Source organism: Babylonia areolata, chromosome 26 (genome assembly GCF_041734735.1).
Source record: "Babylonia areolata isolate BAREFJ2019XMU chromosome 26, ASM4173473v1, whole genome shotgun sequence".
NCBI lineage: Eukaryota > Metazoa > Mollusca > Gastropoda > Neogastropoda > Buccinidae > Babylonia > Babylonia areolata.
Genome location: NC_134901.1, coordinates 16,625,487 through 16,648,337, shown reverse-complemented (window position 1 = coordinate 16,648,337; position 22,851 = coordinate 16,625,487). Strand labels below are relative to the sequence as shown.

The window sequence follows — 22,851 nt, the reverse complement described above, 5'->3', positions numbered from 1 at the left end:
GGTATGGAACTTACCTTCCACTCCCCATCCTCACCTCCTCTTGTCTCATCTTTGCTAACAGTTCAACCGTCTGTGGCAATGATCTCAAGTTTTGTTGCGTGTCAGGAAAGTGTGGCATGGATTCAGGAATTGTTCGCAGATTAAGGTATTTTGAATCCTCTACCTGTCATCCCCCGTTCACTCATGCATGAAACTCTGCAAACTGGAGGTTTTTATTATTAGTATTATTATGAGATTGTGTTTCTTTCTTTTTAATTTTACTTTGTCAAAATACCGGTGCACCCCTCTTTTGGGAAAGTCAGACTGTAAATTTTTGAGGTGCCATGGTGAATGAGTTTGGTGTTGGATTTCTGATCCATTGACCAGAGTTGAGGCCCCATTTCTCACGGTGACGGCACCTGGTGGGTAAAGGGTGGAGATTTTTACGATCTCCCAGGTCAGCATATGTGCAGACCTGCTAGTGCCTGAACCCCCTTCGTGTGTAAACGCATGCAGAAGATCAAATACGCACGTTAAAGATCCTGTAATCCATATCAGCGTTCGGTGGGTTATGGAAACAAAAACATACCCAGCAAGCACACCCCCGAAAACGGAGCATGGCTGCCTATATGACGGGGTAAAAACGGTCATGCATGTAAAAGCCCACTTGTGTACATGCGAGTATACATGGGAGTTGCAGCCCACGAAAGCAGAAGAAGAAGAGGCCCCATTTTAGCATGGTGTCTTGTCCTCGGGAAAGGCACTCTTCTCCAATTTTCTTCACTCCACCGAGCTGTGAATGGGTACCTCACTTCCATCAGGGGAGGTCAGTGTGGCAGAAGGAAAGGACTGTGCCCCGCATTCCTGTGCTGAGCCCTTGACACAGTGGATATATATTCACTGACATTATGTATAGAAGAGGCTTTGGGGACTTTAACACCCCTGCCCACCCACCCCCACCCCCTTTTTTTAATTTTTTTTTTTAATAAAAAAAACAGAAAATGGGGAGAAAGCAAGAAAAAGAGGGGATGTTAGTATTAATAGTAAACATGTTGCATGCCTGCTAGAAGATATTTGTTAAAAGTTAATATATATATATATATATATATATATATATATATATATAAGGAGAAAAAGAAAATTAAATGATTTTTTTTTAAGCAATCAAGTCAACCTCCTTCACGTTCCATACAAAACTGAACTATTTGTTATTGTTGATTTGGGATCATGTTGACAAAAAACAACAAAAAGCATAAATGATTGACATTGGAACTTTTATAGCCGACGAAGATGTTGTGTTGGTTTTATGAATTGTGGGAGTGAACCCGATACATGTGTTTATCAAGTATGGAGTCTGACTGACTGACTGACTGAACCATGCCCTCTTGCTGTGTATGCGACTTCAGTATCAGTTGGGCAGCTTTTTTTTTTTTTCCTTTCCACTCACACCGGTTGTGGTAGCAGACCACCACACGTAGTATGCATTTGCACCTGACACTGACCAATGCAAGGGACTCTGGACCGGGATAAAGTGCTTTTGGTTTGAGTGGGAGAGCAAGATGTATTGTATTTTGTAACTCAGTTATTACTATTTTTATCATTATTTCATATTTCATCATGTGTCTGAAGATTCTAATTAATTTTCAAGATTCAATACCCCGATCCATTATTCCCCTGATAGTATAAACTTGTTTTTTTAAATGGAAAAAATGTCAGGATAATGGTGTACAGTTCCAGAATCACCCCCCCACCCCCCACCCCCCAAAAAAAATCGAAGTCATTGAATTTTGTTTGTGATTTTTTCTTCTTCAAAATTTTGGTTATTCGGAGTTCCACAGTTTTCTGTCTTAAAAGGGCCTTCTTAAAATTTACAGCTTCTTTTTCTTTCCCTTCTTTTCTCTGTTGTGGTAAATGAAAACCGAGTTGAATAATAACTCTTCTTGGTGTTAAGTACAAGAAACCACCAGCCATTTGACAGCACCTTCTGTTGTTAAAAAAACTGGACTGGGCCTTGGTTTTGGAAAAAGTCGATGTTGAAAAACTAAATTTTTGACGGAGAACCATTCATTTTGTACATCAGGAATGTGTGCTATTCAGTACTGGCTTTTTTCCAGTGCCAGTTCTTTCATCCAATAATTGTTGGGCGTTGCCTCGTCACACCCACACCCCTCCCTGCCCCCCTATACCCAACACCTACTTTCCACTTATATTTCAAGGAAGAAGTATGATGTTTTTATATGTGAAATGTATTATGCACATGTTACAGTGCTATCAATCATGTTAGATCTTCAACAGTGGGTCTCCTGCAACCAAGTGCAAAAATTGATAGGATTATGGAATAAAGTCATGGAACATGAAACTGGTTTTGTTTTGGATTTTTTTTTTTTTTTTTTTGGCAAAAGTGGGGTTACTTTCACCAGTGTGTGTGTGTGTGTGTGTGTGTGTGTGTGTGTATTATTGGGAGTGGTTGCACCTGTACTGATTAGAGTGTCAGGTAAACTGTTACTGTCTTTTTCTAGAGTCCATTTTCGTGATACTGTACAACTTTCCATTTGAGCACAATCACTTTTCCACCCACTTTCTCTGACTCCCACTCCTTTATGGATCACCTTGATCTGGCAAAGCCATTACATGATTAAAGAAAGAGCAACTTCAACTAACACACAATCACTCCTGTCAGCCTCTGGCAGGAAAGTGTTTCACATAATGGACTGATGACCAGGTCATGGGTTCAAATCCCATCAGGGGTCTCATTACTGTGGATTCTTTCAGTCCTAAGCCCCCCATTCCTCTGCTCAAGTCCTTTAAGTCTTGTTGAAAATAAAGCCACAAACACCAAGAAAAATATATAGATCATACACATCAATGTACTCTGACTGTACACAGTAACAAACAAAATCTCTAAAATTAAGGATGAAAGAAACCCCCAGTTTGGTTTACTGCAGTATCAATCCATACACAAAAAATAAACTATGCAGCATAAGTCATGTCCCACCCCCCTTCCCCCAAATCCTTAGCCACAAAAAAGACAAAAAAAAAAGACTGTGCTATTCATATTGATTAAAATGCAACATATGTTCATTACTGCTGAAGCTTGGATGCAGGATGTAAGGTTTACACTGGTTCACCATGGTCTTGTGATGGTGTGTTCAGTACTATGTTTCTTACATCTGGTCTTACTGACATTTCTCACTTCATTTTGTTGACTGTTGCTGCCCTGTCTATATATGTTGGCCTCGGTATAACTCGCTATGACTATCTGCAAAACACATCTTAAACCAGAACTGACTGTTATAAAATATCTGTTACAAACAGGATGCCAGCAATTGTGTTTACATCAGATTTTCCTGACTATCTCAGAAAAAGAATGGGTCAGTGTGTGTAAATGAGTGCATGTTACTACTTCAAATCCTCTGTTGTGATTAAGTGCAAGAACACAGCTGAAAGCTTGTACGGAAGTTAAAATTGTTTTGATCTCATTTCTTCAGCAACAGCACACTGCACAAGTGATGAAGATCAGGCCAATGTGGAAACAATTTTCAACAACAACATAGCTGTAAATTGTGGATTGGTAGTAAACAAAATATTTCCTTTCCAGTCCAGAGTTAAAAACCAAAAGGATGATGAAACTGGGGGTAAAGGAAACTGGAGAAAGCTAGAGACGACCTAAAAAAACACACACAAAAAAAACCAACCAACACACACGCGCGCACACAAATTGATGTCAAATAAAGGTTTAATAATTATATGGAATCAAAATTCTCATCATCTATCTCAAGCACACTGGTGAACCAAATGCAGGCAAATAAGAGAAAAGGGAAGAAAAAAACAACATAACCTCAACATCAACCGTGAAAAACATGCTTCCTCACCAATAGTGTCCGACAGCCCCATGCTCCCTCCCAGGAAAACAACCACGACTGAAGCTTTTTCTTCTTTTTTGATCAGAACTAAACCAACCCTTCTGATTTTCTGTAAGGCTTGTAAACATCTCTCCTGGCTACCATATTTTGATCTCATACCAAATTTTGATGTATGCTGCATGTCTGAATTGTGGCAGTTTTGTGATGATTCTGAAGGCAGTCTATCTGAACAAAAATAGGTTTTCTTTGAAAGAAATGACAGATGTTTCTAGTACATGTACATTTAGTCCAGTCTATCTGAACACTTCTTTCTTGAAAAAACAAACCCAGAAGACAGTATTTATCTATAATGATATACATTTACTTTTACCTGTTTAAGTGCCGCTGACCTTTGAAAGGCTGTTATTTACAGGCTTTGGACCCAATAATTTTGCACCCATGCTTGCTGCATCCTACAAAGCATAAGGACACAATCACATTGCTGCATCCTACAAAGCATAAATACCACAATCACCAGTATTTATGATGGGACATTAAACAAATTCATCCACCATGTTTGCATCCAAAATGTCTTCTCTGACTTTTTGTTCAGCTGAATGCCTTCCATGTAAAAATCTGCTTGGAAGGTAGACACACACAATCACTGATCAATATGTATCACCCATGTTTGTTGATCTTGGTGAATTTGCATAGCTCTGCTTATTGCAAAGAAAGATTTGTTTTTATTCCAGCATGAGAGAAATGCATTATGGTACTGTCATTGGACACTATCTAAAAAAAGAAGGAAAAAAAAACATTTTTTGAAGCTGACCTGTTATCACAAGTTGGAAGCGTTTTTAAATACTCTTCTGCAGAAACTCTAAAGAAACTGCAGTTGGTGTCCAGAAAATATATGTTTCAGTAGCAGGAAAAGCAGCTTTTCCCACCTAAAATTTTCCACAAGTTAAAACTAAATACTGATATCCTGCAAAAATCTGGATTATTTTTCATTAGACCTTCTGCTCAAAAGCAAGCTGTGTTTCATCCAGGTAAACCACAAGTCTTGCATATGGGCAAGAAATACCCTCTACTGAATACAGAGCATACTATCAATCACCACACAATACTACTATCAACACACATTCAAATGCCATTCAGTTCACCATTTCAGTGCTGTATGTCAAATGACCCAATTCAAGAATCTACACATCAGTCAGTTCAGACTTGCAGTGCATATGTATGTGAGAACTTATAATTATTTCCTGTTAACATTAAAACCATAACTGAAACAACAAATAAGACTGTTAGTCATAACAGACATACACTTCAGCATCTTAAACACTTATCAAAATCAGAATACTATAGTCTGCCATTCAACACTGATAAACCATGCAGCTGTTTACTTTCCCCTCTTGTAACTGGACCAACAACTTGTTGGTGCAACATGAGTTAATCCATATATTTCATGTTACAAAGTATACATTTCTACCCACAGTGACATCCATCACATATTTAGTGTTTGTGTATTATATGTACATTACAACAGGAATTAATATAGGACTTTTTTCTTTTCTTTTCTTGTTGTCCTATTGATTCCACTGTATTTGTATTGGTAATTTTCAAATTAAATACTGTTTGAACTAAACTGAATTGTACAGCAATGGAAACCATCTGTTTTTGAGTTCTGACAGTGCTTATAGAAAAACCCCTAAAAAACCTAATGATGACAGGTCAGTGTATAAGACTGACTGTGATCTCCGAACAGACTGAAATTATGCCACAGGAGAACCTAAGATATGATTCTAATCATATTCAATATGATGACTCGTTGGCTGCATCACCTGCCTTTCATATCATCACACACATATACACACACACACTCAGACATACATGTACATACACACACATCACATACAGAGTGATGAGGTATTATGAACAGATGGATACATAAACAAACACAATCAACAACAACAAAAAACAAAAACAAACACTCATCATAAACAGTAATGGTCTCACACTAACTCACGCAAACATCAAATTATCAGGCTTAATATCTACCTAATGGGTTATTAACACTTCATATGTTGGGAAATTACGGATAATCTTTTTAGAACTTGGGCTCTCTTCTAAATACCACCATACATCCCAATATTTAACCATAACGAAAAGTACAAAAATAAAACACTCTGGCCAAATGTCAGTGTTCTCACATTACACTTTTCATTACTGATAATAACATCACATTCTGTTCAAAACTTGCTGACATCAAGTTACCTTAAAACATCACACAACAACTGTATCTATCCCTATTGAACAGACGGAAAGTATTCATCAAAGCTAAGAGCCAAATCAACACTCTCCTAATGCTGTTCACTTCTCAAGGAGGTAACCAAATTACTGAGCTATCTGTATCCCTGTTTAAAGCTCTACATTTAACCCCTCAACTGCTCCTGCTGAGTATGCTCATCGGTGAAGGGCTGTCACCTCACTGAGATAAGACAGAGCGTAAAGGTTTGGAAGTCGGTCATCATTTTTTATTTGGACCTGTTCCTCTCGGGACTGCATCACTATTGTTCAGCAAAATCAGCTGCACCGCTTAAGACGGCACAAAAACTGAACTGCAACTGATAATTCATGCCACACTCCTCTCTTCTTGCCAAGGCTCAGCAGTCATAGAGTTAAACATACCAATGTTTACCTGTTAAAAAAACCCAACCCTCTCCTCATGGCAATGTTTATCCCCACATGTCCTAAAAATCTTTTCTGTGTCTACTTATATATTAAGTATTAAAAAAAAAAAAAAAAAAAAAGTACGGATGTGCATATGTGGAAACTACAAGCAATCCAAGCTTTCCACATGGGAATAACACTTCAACACTGAGCCTGCCGGTTCACAGGGAAACTGCACACAATAAACCCCTGCAACAGCGAACTGACATGCAGAGGGCATGCAAAAGATGGAGACGCTTCTTCTGCATCACCTTCCCACCTATAACTTTTCATCAATCAGTAAAAAAAATCAAAAGAAAATTCTAGGACCCTAACACCTAGAACCTTCTCAAATTGTAGTACATTAAAATGAAAGGTGGAAATAAAAAGTAAAGTATTGCCTCCTGCAGAAGATTTTAAAGAAAAAGAAGAAAAACTGTTTGAAACATTGGCTTGAGCCAAGACACTAAGTCTGATGATCAAGAACAAAGGAAGAGAAGAAAAAAACAACAAACAAAGAAAAAAACAAGCACAAAACTACCAATAGATTGAATGACATATTAAAAAGAAGAGAACATTTCTGGTGCAATCATTTAAGAAAGCGAGCATAATTCACAGAAATGCAAAATATCTCAATTTCACATTCACACACACATTACACACACCCACGTAAACCCACGTACATACATGAACACACAGACGCACACCAAAGATCAAACTGTGCCACGAGTTAGGTATCAAAATAAATGAAACAATAAAATGAACCACCAAAAACTAATATTTGTACTGGCATCTTGTACACATTCTTGAAATCTATTTACACAGCAATGATATACTCCAGGTATGCTCGCAACTCACAGGAGTTGGTTTCATAACCAAATCAAGGAATGAAATGATATGCTTGTTTTACCATTCTTTCCTCAGCAAAAAAAAAGAAAAAAAAAAAACAAAACGTAAGGGACTATGCGTTCTTTCTTTAATAGATGAAAAAATATAACCTTTGTAATAATACACAAGCACTGCAGAGATGTATCAGTTATCAAAATTAGAAGCAATACAAAAAATTAGCAATGCACAACAAACAAACAAAAATATAAAAAAGAGCTTTTTCTTTCTATTAAATCTGCCATATAAAGTTGTAATACTCACAGCCACAAAACCAGAACACCAACACTTTCCCATCTATACAAATTTCCATATCCACAGAACCAACACATCACTGTCACTGAAACAATTTCATGGCTCACAATTAACAACAACAATCACACGACAACGAAACATCTGTTACCATCAGAAGACATGAAACAAATGTAATCATGTATCTGAAATGTAAGATGACAAAAAAAATATATTTGAAAAAAAAGAAGAAATGTAATTAAATGGAATCCTATCCCTGTCACAGGAGAAGTTTGAGCAAGTGAATTATTTTATCCTATTATTGAACACAACCTGAATCTATCGCCAAAGATTCCTGATACCATACCATACCATGGCACACAATTAACACACAAGAGATTAAAGAAAAAAAAAAAAGAATCTGCAAATTGAGCAACATCATCCTGCTTGGATAAAAATATTCACTGACATTTCTAACTGGTCAGAAAAAAAACACTTAAATCAGCTTTTTTGTTTGTTACCTGTTCTGTTTTTAAGCAACCAAGAAGACGACGAAAACAGTGATGATATTTTGTGCAACAGCAAAGCGAGAGTACTCTTTCAAACTCTGTCTCCAGGTATGCATTGCATTTCAAATGCTGCACTGTTTCCTCTACTTTTTAGCAACTTCTTTGTTTATTTAGGATGTCAGCCCCTCAAACAGCACAAACAACAAAACCTTAAAAAAAAATTAAAAAAAAGAAAAAAAAAAGAAAGAAAGAAAAAGAAAAAAAAATCCGAGCCATGAACAACTTGACCTTAGTGACACTAACCAACAGATCATTGAACTCAACCCCATCTTTATTCATTTGAACTTTTTGCTGTAGTCTGACTGACTCAGTTTGAGTCAAAGTATATTCCACGATATGAACAATTAACTGCATAATTTCTTCCTCAGCAGGACTAAAGATTCCTCTTCTGCATTCAAACACTACAACATACTGTATGTAATGAAAGAAAAACAAACCCGACACCTTGCATATCAAAAACAGAGAAACTAACAAAAAAGAAATTCACAGTCAAGAGTACACGACAATCTCATAACCTGTTTACACCAAAGTTAATCAGTCACAGTTAAGCAGTGTAGAAGTATTACAGTTACCTTGAATAACACCAGTATCCAGCAGTATTTGGACTTTTTTCTGAATATCCTCACACACGCACGCGCGCGCACACACACACACACACACACAGGAGCTCCAACAACAAAGAAAAAATCTTGCCCACAAATATCTCACTTTAAAGACAGAGATGGACCCAGAGCCATTTCAACACACTTTCTGATGCCATCATTACATCGTCAATTCTGACGATGAAGACCAGGCACTTTTCACAGCACATGAAGTTCAGCCCGTGATGTCCTGAGAAAAACAAAAGCACAAGAGAAAATATCCCCAATAATTTACCTTCCCTGCATATTGACACCCCAAATGAAAATAAACAGGCCAAAGTAACCAAAAAGAAAGAAAGAAACAAAATGTGTGATGTTACTTGCTGTCACAGTCCAGTAATCTCAAGAACTATAGTTTTCTATGTCTAAAGCTCTACCCCAGAACAAATAAATACTACACCCTAAAGGGTGGGGTATAAATGGTCATACTTGTAAAAGCTCACTTACAGATGCAAGTGATCTGTGTTGTGGAAACACAACATACATGCAAAACCCCACTCACTGACAGAATGAACATGGGCACTGAAGCCCATGAACACAGGAGAATAAGAAAGCAACGGATCCATTTTGAATTTGCCTAAACCTGGTCGAAGAAGCGAGTGTGCCAAGTTCAACATTCAACTGGCTGATTATTATCATTATCTTTTTTTTTTTCATTGTTACTACTATTATTGTTATTATCATCAATGCTATCATTATTACTATCATTATCATCATTATCATTGCTTTTAGCCCAGAAAACCAAATAGGGCCATTCCAAGCTGAAGATATTGCCAGAGAATAAAAAAAGAAAAAAGCTACCTGAACATAAATACAATTATACATAACACACAAACATAACATACAATAACAGGCAAACAAACCAAAAAAAAATGCCAACATACAACTCACACATCCTAGGAACAAAGAAGAATGAAAAAAACAAAACAAAAAAAAACCGAAAAAAAACACACACACACAACAAAGATGCCCATTCATCAAGTCAGAAAAAGACCACAGATTAAATCAAGACTTTCAAGAAAAATGAAAGACTGAAAAAATTCACTGAACTGACCAGCAAGGGAGAAAATAACAGAAGAGACGACGGAAAGAAAAGGAAAAAGCAAGAAACAAAGAGACGAACTGAAATCAGGAATTTTCAAGTATTCTGAAAAAGCTCCTAGCATCCTCATAAATGCACAAGCGGCACAGAAATATGGACACTTATCAAGGCGTATGAGCTGGGAGCAATACACTCTGTTGTAAAGAAGGGTGTATAATTATGACTTTATTGGCAGTTTTAAACAACACAGACAATTTATCACCACACACACACACACACACACAGGCACACACACTACAAGCATGCCAAAATCATACTCACACCAACTCACTTTGTTGAAGACCAAAATGGTTTTCACTTCTTCTTGCTCAGAATACATACTCTCGATTACTTTGCAGTTCATCATCTACACAACTGTCATTTTTCACATACTCTCCATAGAACATGACAATGGAAGTAAAAAAACGAATTGCCCTTCTTACCCTCGTACCCCTCCTTTTCTCCTCCCCCTATCCACCACTCTCCCTGAACTTAAGGGAAAAGCACCTACAAGCAACTGCAGATGAAGTGTTTCCAAAACACAAGGCCTTTTTGCACACTGAGATCAAACAGGAATAAACACTGTGTAAGTTTGCTGGTAAGGTTTTTTTGTGTTTCTTTTTTAAAGGCTAAAAACACATATGTGAAAAGACATTAAAAGAAAGGTAGGCTGAGTTAAGAAAATGAAAATCATCTGCAAAGTCTACAATACTAATTACAATCAGCCATCAACTCAAGAGTCTGGTCTAGCCAGCTCAGATCAAGAAGTGAAAATGAAAAGCGGAACAACAACAACAGAATCCATATAAAACACAATACGTCTTTTCAATTCTGTTTTTCCTTTTGACTTTGACTTAAGCTGGCTAAAAAAAACATCATCACCACCAAGGATGAAAAACTGAGACATACATGACATCTCGTAAGAACAAAGCAACACTGTAGAACATATATCTTTTTCTTTATCTCTTATGTACACAAGATTCTGGAAATAAAACATTCCTTGTTTTCTTAAATGGGCTGCTTTACAAAGTAAAGCCAAATGAAAAAACATTAAACATTAACTAACATCAAAATTTATTTGAAAAAAGGGACAGCAACGGAAATGTCAAAGCAAATCTAAATCTTATAATCTTTCAAATCTATTTCCCATTCACACTTCCACTTCTACCACAAAAAATAGCCTTGGCTTAAGAATCACCTTACGAGAGTTGCATATCACAAGATCTGCTACAAAACAAACAAACAAAAAAACTCAAAAAAGAAATAAACAAGGAAAAAATCCAAACAGCGTTTGTGCATAGATCACACTTATACAAAGTAGACTCAAATGTGTGGCGCCAGCAACAGCCATCACAGAAGAGGACCCATCACAAGACAAAAAGGGTCAGTCACAACCTGTCTCACTGCTCTTGCTCACTGCTTTTGAGGGGCAGGAATGAACGACGGGTCAACATACGTCACGTTCTGCTTGGGGGTGTACACCGACGCTTTGGCCGGAAACCTCGTGCCGCCAATGTCAATCTCATACTTGGCGTCCTTCATCACAAAGTCGTTGGAGTTCTGCAGCAGGCGAGTGTTTTTGTTGTTGTCTTCGTAGTCGCTGACGAAGCCCAGGCAGACCATGCGGTCCAGGGAGAAGCCGTAGCCGCAGGTGGTGGTGAGGCCAGCAAAGCGGCCGTTGCGGTAGATGGGCTCCCCGCCCCAGGGCCAGACATCCAGGTTGACGTCGTAGTCCTCCAGCTGGAAGTGCACAAAGCGCTGAGTGATGCCCTCCTCCCGCTGACGCTCTAGGGCCGCCTTGCCCAGGAAGTCCCCCTTCTGCAAATCAGGCTGGTTCATGTCAAACGATTTATTTAAATGTTTACACAACAAGTCTCCTTTTCTGTAAATTTGGCCGGTCATTTCGAGCGATTTACTTAAATTTTATTTATTTATTGAGACATCTTGCTATATAGCGCATGTTCTTGAAGCTCTATGCCCTTAAGTGTTTAAACATCATTTAAATGTTTACACATCAAGTCTCCTTTCTGTAAATTAAGCTGGGTCATTTTAAACAATTTATTTCATTGCAGTCTCCTTTCTGTAAATTACACTGGTCATTTCAAGTAATTCATTTTGCCGTTTACATATCAAGTCTCCTTTCTGTAAATTACGCTGGTCGTTTCAAGTGATTTATTTAAATGTTTACACATCAAGTCTTCTTTCTATACACCAAGTCTTCTTTCTATAAATTAGCTGGTTCATTTCAAGTGATTTATTTTACTGTTTACACATCAAGCCTCCTTTCTGTCAATTTGGCTGGTCATTTCAAGCGATTTATTTGATTTTTTTTTTTTATACATGAAGTCTTCTTCTGTTGATTAGGCTGGTCATTTCCAGCAATTTATTTAACTGTTTTCACATTAAGTTTCTTTTTCTGTAAATCAGGCTGGTCATTTCCAGCAATTTATTTCATTGTTTTCACATTAAGTTTCTTTTTCTGTAAATCGGGCTGGTCATTTCCAGCAATTTATTCAATTTTTTTTTTTTTTTTTTACACATGAAGTCTCTTTTCTGTTAATTAGGCTGGTCATTTCAAGTGGTTTATATAAATGTTTACACATCAAGACTCCACTCTGTAAATTAAGCTGGGTCATTTTAAGCAAATCATTTCATTGAAGTCTCCATTCTGTAAATTACGCTTGTCATTTCAAGTGATTTATTTCATTGTTTACAAATCAAGCCTCCTTAATATTCAATGAGACCATCAAGTGCATACAGGTTCAACAGGTTATGAGTGTGGGAGGAAGAGAGAGTGAGTGTCAGTGTGTGTGTGTGTGTGTGTGTGTGTTCGTGCATGTGAGCATGTGTGCATATGTCTTCCATTTATTCCACATACATCAAACTTGACGCGGAAGCTCCTTCCACATTCCAAGGGTGTGGTCCTGTCATCAAGGTCAAGGCCCCAATAGGCGAAGAAGTTTTCAATGCGCAGATGGCGGAGGGCATAGTACCCAGCATTCCTCACTCCGTAATCCTTCCCAGCACTCATCAGAATGTCATAGACGTTCAAGGCATACTGCAACCATAAAGCAAAACATTTATCACTGATCAAACTGGTATACTGACTACTGTAACTCTCTACTGTCTGGTTTGCCTGCTTCATCCATTCAGTCCCTTCAGCGCATACAAAACTCTGCAGCCCGACTCGTCCTCAGAAAGAAAAGATCTGAGCACATCACTCCTCTTTTGCAACATCTCCACTGGCTCCCTGTCTCACACCGAATAAAGTACAAGATCAGCACTCTATGTTACAGATGTATTCACAAAACTGCCCCTTCCTATCTCTGTGGCTGCCTTCACCTCTACACTCCATCTCGCTCACTACGATCGGCTTCGGATCCACTCTGTTTACGCATACCCAGATTCAAACACTCAACTGTTGGCCGCCGTTCTTTTTCTGTCTCTGGACCTTTCGATTGGAATGAACTTCCTCTTTCGCTTCGTCAAGTCACACACTCAGCTCTTTCAAGTCTGGCCTTAAAACCCACCTCTTCCCAAAACAGCCTCCCTTGCCTGCCCTTCCTTGTCTTTAGTTTCTACAGTTTTAGAGTTATGCATGTGTGTGAATGACTGGTGCGAAAGCGCTTTGATTCGTCTCTGCACAAGATTCAGTGCTATATAAATACCATTATTATCATTATTATTATTATTATTATTATAACTCATGACATTTATGACTGAGCAAAATGTGGCATGCTGCACCCCATGAATCAAAACACACTAAGCAGAATGTGGCATACTGCATTCATGAATCAAAACACACTAAGCAAAATGTGGCATACTGCAACCACAAATCCCATAAATCAAGATATTCATCACTGAGCAAACTATGGCATGCTGCACCCATGAATCAAAACACACTAAGCAAAATGTGGCATACTGCATTCATGAATCAAAACACACTAAGCAAAATGTGGCATACTGCATCCATGAATCAAAACATTTATCACTGAGCAAAATGTGGGATACTGCAACCATAAATCCTCCCCCTCAAAATTGTCTAAAATAGCATCAAAACACTCCTATGGAAGCTAGTACAACACAGAAATATTCCCATCCATGTAAACTGTCTTCTGCAGGAAAGCTTCCAGTAGTTAAAGCCTCAACTCTGAGGAAAAGCTACCAGCAGTAAGTGCCTCACCTCTGATGTAAACCTACCAGCAGTCACTGCCTAACCTCTGAGGGAAAGTTACCAGCAGTTAGTACCTCACACGTGAGGAAAAGCTATCAGTAGTTAGTGCCTTATCTCTGAGGTAAAGCTACCATAAGTTAGAGCCTCATCTCTGAGATAACGCTACCAGCAGTGAGTGCCTCACAACTGGGGTAAAGCTACCAGCAGTAAGTGCCTTATCTCTAAGGTAAAGCTACCAGCAGTTAGTGCCTTATCTCTGAGGTGAAGTTACCAGCAGTTAGTGCATCATCTCTGAGAAAAAGCTACTGGCATATACTTCCTCACACATGAGGAAAAGCTACCAGCAGCTGGTAACTCGCAATTGAGGATAAGCTAGTACGTCACACATGAGGAAAAGCTACCAGCAGTTAGTGCCTCACACCTGAGGGAAAACTACCAGCAGTTAGTGCCTCATACTTGAGGGTAAGCTACCAGCAGTTAGTACCTCACACATGACGGAAAACTACCAGTAGTTAGTACCTCACACATGAGGGAAAGCTACCAGCAGTTAGTACCTCACACATGATGGAAAGCTACCAGCAGTTAGTACCTCACACATGAGGGAAAGCTACCAGCAGTTAGTACCTCACACATGAGGGAAAGCTACCAGCAGGTAGTATCTCACACATAAAGAAAAGCTACCAGCAGTTAGTACCTTACACATGAGGGAAAGCTACTAGCAGTTTGTACCTTACACAAATACAGAGGGAAAGCTACCAGCAGTTAGTGCCTTATCTCTGAGGTAAAGTTACCAGCAGTTAGTGCCTCACACATGAGAGAAAGCTACCAGCAGTTAGTACCTCACACATGATGGAAAGCTACCAGCAGTTAGTGCCTCACACATGAGGGAAAGCTACCAGCAGTTAGTACCTAACACACATACAGAGGGAAAGCTACCAGCAGTTAGTACCTCACACATGATGGAAAGCTACCAGCAGGTAGTACCTCACACATAAGGAAAAGCTACCAGCAGTTAGTACCTTACACACAAGGGAAAGCTACCAGCAGTTAGTACCTCACACATGATGGAAAGCTACCAGCAGGTAGTACCTCACACATAAGGAAAAGCTACCAGCAGTTAGTACCTTACACATGAGGGAAAGCTACTAGCAGTTAGTCACACATGAGGAAAAGCTACCAGCAGTTAGTGCCTCACACCTGAGGGAAAACTACCAGCAGTTAGTGCCTCATACTTGAGGGTAAGCTACCAGCAGTTAGTACCTCACACATGACGGAAAACTACCAGTAGTTAGTACCTCACACATGAGGGAAAGCTACCAGCAGTTAGTACCTCACACATGATGGAAAGCTACCAGCAGTTAGTACCTCACACATGAGGGAAAGCTACCAGCAGTTAGTACCTCACACATGAGGGAAAGCTACCAGCAGGTAGTATCTCACACATAAAGAAAAGCTACCAGCAGTTAGTACCTTACACATGAGGGAAAGCTACTAGCAGTTTGTACCTTACACAAATACAGAGGGAAAGCTACCAGCAGTTAGTGCCTTATCTCTGAGGTAAAGTTACCAGCAGTTAGTGCCTCACACATGAGAGAAAGCTACCAGCAGTTAGTACCTCACACATGATGGAAAGCTACCAGCAGGTAGTACCTCACACATAAGGAAAAGCTACCAGCAGTTAGTACCTTACACACAAGGGAAAGCTACCAGCAGTTAGTACCTCACACATGATGGAAAGCTACCAGCAGGTAGTACCTCACACATAAGGAAAAGCTACCAGCAGTTAGTACCTTACACATGAGGGAAAGCTACTAGCAGTTAGTACCTTACACACATACAGAGGGAAAGCTACCAGCAGTTAGTACCTTACACACATACAGAGGGAAAGCTACCAGCAGTTAGTACCTCACACATGAGGGAAAGCTACCAGCAGTTAGTACCTCACACATGAGGGAAAGCTACTAGCAGTTAGTACCTTACACACATACAGAGGGAAAGCTACCAGCAGTTAGTACCTCACACATGAGGGAAAGCTACCAGCAGTTAGTACCTCACACATGAGGGAAAGCTACTAGCAGTTAGTACCTTACACACATACAGAGGGAAAGCTACCAGCAGTTAGTACCTAACACACATACAGAGGGAAAGCTACCAGCAGTTAGTACCTAACACACATACAGAGGGAAAGCTACCAGCAGTTAGTACCTAACACACATACAGAGGGAAAGCTACCAGCAGTTAGTACCTCACACATGATGGAAAGCTACCAGCAGGTAGTACCTCACACATAAGGAAAAGCTACCAGCAATTAGTACCTTACACACGAAGGAAAGCTACTAGCAGTTAGTACCTTACACACATACAGAGGGAAAGCTACCAGCAGTTAGTACCTAACACACATACAGAGGGAAAGCTACCAGCAGTTAGTACCTCACACATGAGAGACAGCTATCAGCAATCAATGCCTCATCTCTGAAGAAAAGATACCACTATATATATATCATATATATATATATATATATCCCCCCTTCCCCCAAAGCGAGCTGCAGTGTGGGCCTCCTCACCTCAGAGGGAATGTATAGGATGAAGCCGTCCTCCCCGGTGTGCGTCAGACGCATGGCCCACACCCCGCTGGCGTTGCCCACGTCCATCCTCTTGCAGGACATGGGGCGGAAGTCGGAGCGCGTGGTGGAGATGTCTGACACATCGGCCAGCAGCTGCTGGGCGTGGGGCCCGATGATGTTGATGCCAGAGAACATGGACGTCACATCACGCAGGTGAACCGAGCCGTCCTGGGGCATGTGCCGCGTCAGCCACGCCCACGCCCGCGACTGCTGGGTGGCCGGGCAGATCATGAAGAAGCTGGAAACCCACAACCGTTGTGCTGTGCTGTGTTATTATGTCATGCTGTATTGTGTTGTGTTGTTGTGGTTCGTTGTTGCATTGCGTTGTGGTGTTGTGGTTTGGTGTCATGTCATGCTGTGTTGTTGTGGGTTGGTGTTGTGTTGTGCGGTTTGATGAGTTGTGGTGTGATGTTTTGTGTTGTGGTTTGATGTTGCTTTGAGTTCTACGTGGTTTGATGTTGAGTCATTGTGGTTTGGTGTTGTGTTGTGGTTTGATGTTGTGTTGCATTGTGTTGCGTTATGTTGTGGGGTTGCTGTCGTGTTGTGTTTTGGTTTGGTGTTGTGCTGTGTTCTGTCCTGGTTTGATATTGAGTTGCTGTGGTTTGATGGTGTGTTGCATTGTGTTGTGTTGCATTGTGGTTTGAAGTTGTGTTGTGGTTTGGTGTTGTGATTTGGTGCTGTGTTGTATTGCGTTGTGTTGTGGTGTGGTATTGTGTTGTGCTGTGTCATTCTTTTGTCACAACAGATTTTTCTGTGTGAAATTTGGGCTGCTCTCCCAAGGGAGAGTGCGTCGCTTACAATGAGAGCGCCACACTTTTTTTTTCTGTTTCTGCCTGCAAGTGTATCTGTTTTCTTATCAAAGTGGATTTTTCTAAAGAATCTGGCTTCTTTTACTTGCGCTAAGTGCATGCTTCACATGAGACCTTGGCTTATCTGAATCACAAGCACCATGACTACCACTCCAATACTAGTGAGTGTGGGATTCCAACCAGTACACTTCTCGCTCCCTCTGTGGACACATGTTACCACCAGACCATCACTTCACTGGGCACAAATTATTAGATTAGGTTTGTTAAGTTTTGTTTCCTTTCGTTTGGTTTTTGTGCCCACATCTGTGGCTGCAGGTTGGCCAGGCACAGCATGAAGAAGCCGGGACAACCAAAACATGTGCACACAGATTGTCACATTTCTGGGGGTGTTCTTTTTTCTCTTTATTTTGGTGCCCCAGAATCTGGAATGATGGTGAATGATTATGATGTACTGATGCAATACTGCTATGCAGGTCCACTTAGGTCAGGGACTAGTAAACAAGGCTGCACTCTCTCATAACATCCTGGAGTCAACGAGGCCAGAGAGATCCTTGCAGTGTCAGTCAGGAAATTTGAGCAATGCTGCCCAAGACACATCCGTGAAGTGGATGAGTGAATGACCCTTAACCGTGTGGTCCCAGTCTTCCAATCTGAGACAACAGCAGACTCAACTCTGGGAAGAAGCTGGCTATGGGTCTGGGAAGAAAAAAACAACACACCTCTAATGGGGCTTGAACCTGCATCCTCCCAGTCGTCATTCCATGACGCTAACCACTGCAGCATGAAAGCTGGTACAGATTATCAGGTTTCTTTCATTCATTTTACATCTGGTGTGTCTATCCACAATGGTTAATGGTTGGAAAGAACAGACTAAAAATTAAACAAAAAACAATGCTTAAGAAACACAACAGGTAAACGGATCAGTGGACGGTGACCATGCAAACAAGACAGACAGACCAGGAAGAAAACGGAAGGAGCAGTGACAGCAGAATTTGCAGGCAAAATATATCCTATGTCTGATCACCAGGACTATTACACAGAGCAGAGTTTGTGGTAGGACGGGATGTATTCACCATGCACCACGCACGTGGGAAATGTTGATCAGCGGGCTCTTCTCGGTCCATATTATGCAAATGAAAGAAAACATTGGATTCCTCTTTAAGTGATGTACACATTCCCACGCTACACACACATACACTACCCTCCATCCCCTATACCCGCAAGGACTGTGACAGTCCTACCTGCTATGATTCATCCGAGCAATGGTGGTGTCATTTTCGTAGCCCCCATGCTCATTCTGCATGCCGGTGTGAACAATGGTGCCAATGTCCACATCAATGTCATTGGAACACAACTTCTGCAGGAATCCCACCACCTCATCACCCGCTGACTGAAACAAAAAACAATACAAATAACTCTGTACCCACATCAAAATGAGTGAAATTGGCTGCACATGTTAGACCAAAACATTTTATGCACATACTGCGGATGAATCTATAGATGTCATAATTATCATGCCTGTAACCAATAATAATAATAACACACCAAAACTCCAGTCCTTCTGTACATGCCTGAACTCATAGGCTCTTTCCATAAGCTTTTTACATGTGTGTCGCTTAGTACCTTTCACACATGACATGTTTTTACCCAACTTTCAAACAGTCATACTTCACTGTCAGTGAAGTATTTTTATTTATTTATTTATTTATTTTATCAATTTTTTTTTCTCAAGGCCTGACGAAGTGCGTTGGATTACGCTGCTGGTCAGGCATCTGCTTGGCAGATGTGGTGTAGCGTATATGGATTTGACCGAATGCAGTGACGCCTCCTTGAGCTACTGATACTGATACTGTCAGTGGCTGTGTACATTGGGTGTGTTCATGTTCCCATAACTCACCAGATGCTGAGACAAGAGCACTGATTCAAGAGACAGCCTATACAAGTCATGTCAGTGTGAAAATGATGTTTAAGCAAGAAGAAAGCACTGAAAAAAAAAGTCAATCTTTTCCACAATGACTGACAATTGATCAGTAGAGGGTAAAAATGTCTCAACAAAGAGAAAAATATATAACAAGAATATTCACCATCAATGGCACACACACAACAATAATACATCTGACTAGCATGTCATGAACTGGAAAAATGACATTTTCTCATCACATAAACAGGTTTGTTCATTTACTGATGTTACTATTGGAATGGATCATTGATCAACATCAACAACCACCATTATCTTACTATTACTGTCATCATCACAGAAATATCCCATCACATGATGAGTTGAAAACAGGACTCTGTCACACTGTCCTAATCATCCTTATCACATCACCATCATTCATTGTGAACAGCATAAACAAAATATGATTCACAAATACACTGTCAACTGAAGGTGTGTTGAAAAAAAAAAATCAATCAAATCATAAACATACAACTTTGCATAGTATCTGAACTTTTGTAGAACCAGTTCATTTTATAAAAAGAAAAAAAACAAACTTCCCTGAGAAATGATATAATACTGACATTAGTAATTATCTCAGATTAAAAGTCATCTATTCACAGTCTTGAACACCACATAAACAAATATACACAACAATCATAATCACAATCATAATAATCCTGAACAAATCAAAAAGAAGCAATGATTTTTTTAAAATGATGAAATGAGTGAAAAATCTAAAGACTATCAGTTTCATTCTGGAGGAGGCGGGGAAGGAAAGGCCATGCCGATATTTCATATTCATAATAATGTTGTTTGTGTTTTGTTGGTTTTTTTTTTTTTGATTCCAGAAGATAAGGCAAGGGAAGAAAAAAAACATATCTGCAGGAACTTGTTCAGAAAAAAAGTATGTACCTGTACGTCAACTACTTATTTCATTGCACTGGATAATCTTGAATTAAAAGTCATTAATCATAATCATCAACATAATACTAACACTAAATAATTATAAAAAAAAGTAGTGATGATGGTGATAATGATGCTGCTGACTTTTTTGATTCGTGCAAAATACAAAAGAAAGATACTTCAAAACAATATTCATCAGAAAAATGGTTTGGCAAGTACTATATTTTAAAAACTTCCACTACAATGCAAGTTGAGTGATTATGAAATGACAACGGTGAAGATTAGCAGTGGTTTTTGTAGTTGTTTCCTTCTGCTGCATACTCCAAGCCTTTTAAACTTACACAAATACAATATTTTCAAAACCCACAACTATGTCATTTTTGTCACGGAGTGATATTTGCATTCTGTGGAGTGTTGGCCTAGTGGTAACACGTTTGCCTAGGAAGTGCCAGATAATCTGAGTGCACTGGTTCGAATCCCACAATCGCCAGTATTTTCTCCCCCTCCACTAGACCTTGAGTGGTGGTCTGGACGCTCTTCATTCTGATGAGATGATAAACTGACGTCCTGCGTGCAGCATGCACTTAGCGCACGATAAAAGACACACGACAATAAAAGGGTTGTCCCTGGCAGAATTATGTAAAATAACCCACTTCCACAGGAAAACAAATAAAATTGCAGGCAGAAAAAAATACAAAAAAATGGGTGGCGCTCTCAGTGTAGTGACGTGCTCTCCCTGGGGAATGCAGCCTGAATTTCACACAGAGAAATCTGTTGTTACAAAAAGTAATACAATAATATACAATACAATTTTTGCTGCTCTTTCATTCATCAAGACTCCTCTGCCTCCCCCTCCCCCCCCCCAAACCCCCACATCCTCTCACTCTCCCCTCCTTCACACTTCTATTGTCCTCTTTCTCAATGGCACAGGGTTATCCATCCTCACACACACAGTATGTATCTGCTTCAACGCTCTGAAAATCAACATTTTCTTGTGTAGTTTATTAATCACTGCTTTTCTGGAAAAAAAGAAAAGAAAAAAAAAGACATGCACATGCAAAGGATCATGGTTTCATTTTGAAGGTTGAGGAGGAATAAGGAAACAAATTACCAGCCATTTAAAATGGTGTGTGTGTGTGTGTGTGTGTGTGTGTGTGTGTGCGCGCGCGTGTGTGCGTGCATACATGTTTGCATGTAAAGTGTATATATGCGAGTGCCTGCGTTCAGTAATCAAATCTAACAGCAAATCAATCAAACAAAAAGAAAAGAAAAAAAGAAGTCAACAGCATCACTTTTACTATTCAGTTCACTACAGCAATGAAACAACAAAACCACAAAGTAAGCTGAAGACAACTTGACTAAATCCAAAGCTTGCTAAATGCAACCCACTGTGTCATCCAATCTTACCACAACCAGACCAGACAAAGTTGAGCAGGACAGATCTTGGCACAAAAAAGACAAGACACTGCTCCTCATAACATGCAACATTCAATTCAGCTCTGCAGGACTTGTATGTATGTATGTATGTATGTATATATGTATGTATGTATCTGTTGTTGTTAAACCATTATATTTCCTTGCAGTGAGTAAACAAAGGCACTCAACATGTTAATCATAATATGATGATGGTGATGATAAAAAAAATAAATAGAAAATTCAATCAGTTGCACACACACCAAAAAGTTAACAAGTAGCAAACAATATTTCAGTAAGCAGAATGCAGTCATGTCAGTGTGCACACACATGCAAAAACCGGCCTACACACACACACAATGATACTGTTAAAGTATATGTAAGTGTACTGTATCCATGACAAAATACTGAAGAAATGTATCACGACCTTCTGCACAGAGCAAGTTCTTAAATCTACGCAAAAAAAAAAAAAAAAAAAAAAAAAAATCCACAAAAGACTATCCTGTCCCTTACTGGCAATAACTCTCATTCATTCAACGCAGTTCTCTCTCCTGGTGTTGGCACCTCCGCACCATCAGCAGAGATAAGGAAACAAATCAGTCACATGCTACAGAAACTCTCCCAGAACTGGAAAAAAAAAAAAAAAAAATCACTGTCACACATTTTAGTTTTCTTGGTGAGTCCCCTGTGCATGTATAAGAAGAAGAAATGAACATGGGGAAAATGATCACAGACTAAAAGAACTGCATCAGTCACAGCATCATAGTGTATGCACTTAGCTCATGTAAAAGATCCTATGGCAAGAATAGGGTTGTCCTTGGCAAAATTCCACAGAAAAATCCATTTTGATAGTAAAACAGATACACTTGCTGACAGGGGAGAAAAAAAAAAGGAAAAAAGAAGGTGGCGCTGAACTGTGGTGACGCACTTTTACAAGGGAGAGCAGCCCAAATTTCATACAGATTAAGTCAGTTATGACAAAAAGTAATACATTTGTTCACAAATGGATACCCGTTCCTTTTGTCTACCCACCTCTCTCTCTCTTGTTTTCT

At 39.5% G+C, this 22,851-nt stretch overlaps 1 protein-coding gene across 1 annotated transcript in view; it reads right to left on the bottom strand.

Annotated features, from left to right (window-relative positions):
* Positions 1–3,697: 3,697 nt before the first annotated feature.
* Positions 3,698–22,851, bottom strand: part of LOC143300409 (pyruvate dehydrogenase phosphatase regulatory subunit, mitochondrial-like) — a 42,995-nt gene continuing 23,841 nt past the window's right edge. The window contains exons 14-17 of the mRNA XM_076614047.1: positions 18,786–18,934; positions 16,676–16,973; positions 12,816–12,995; positions 3,698–11,755 (exon numbers count right to left, since the gene is read on the bottom strand). Coding sequence (XP_076470162.1) covers positions 11,351–11,755; positions 12,816–12,995; positions 16,676–16,973; positions 18,786–18,934 — 1,032 coding nt within the window. The 3' untranslated portion in view covers positions 3,698–11,350. The remainder of the gene's footprint in view (positions 11,756–12,815; positions 12,996–16,675; positions 16,974–18,785; positions 18,935–22,851) is intronic.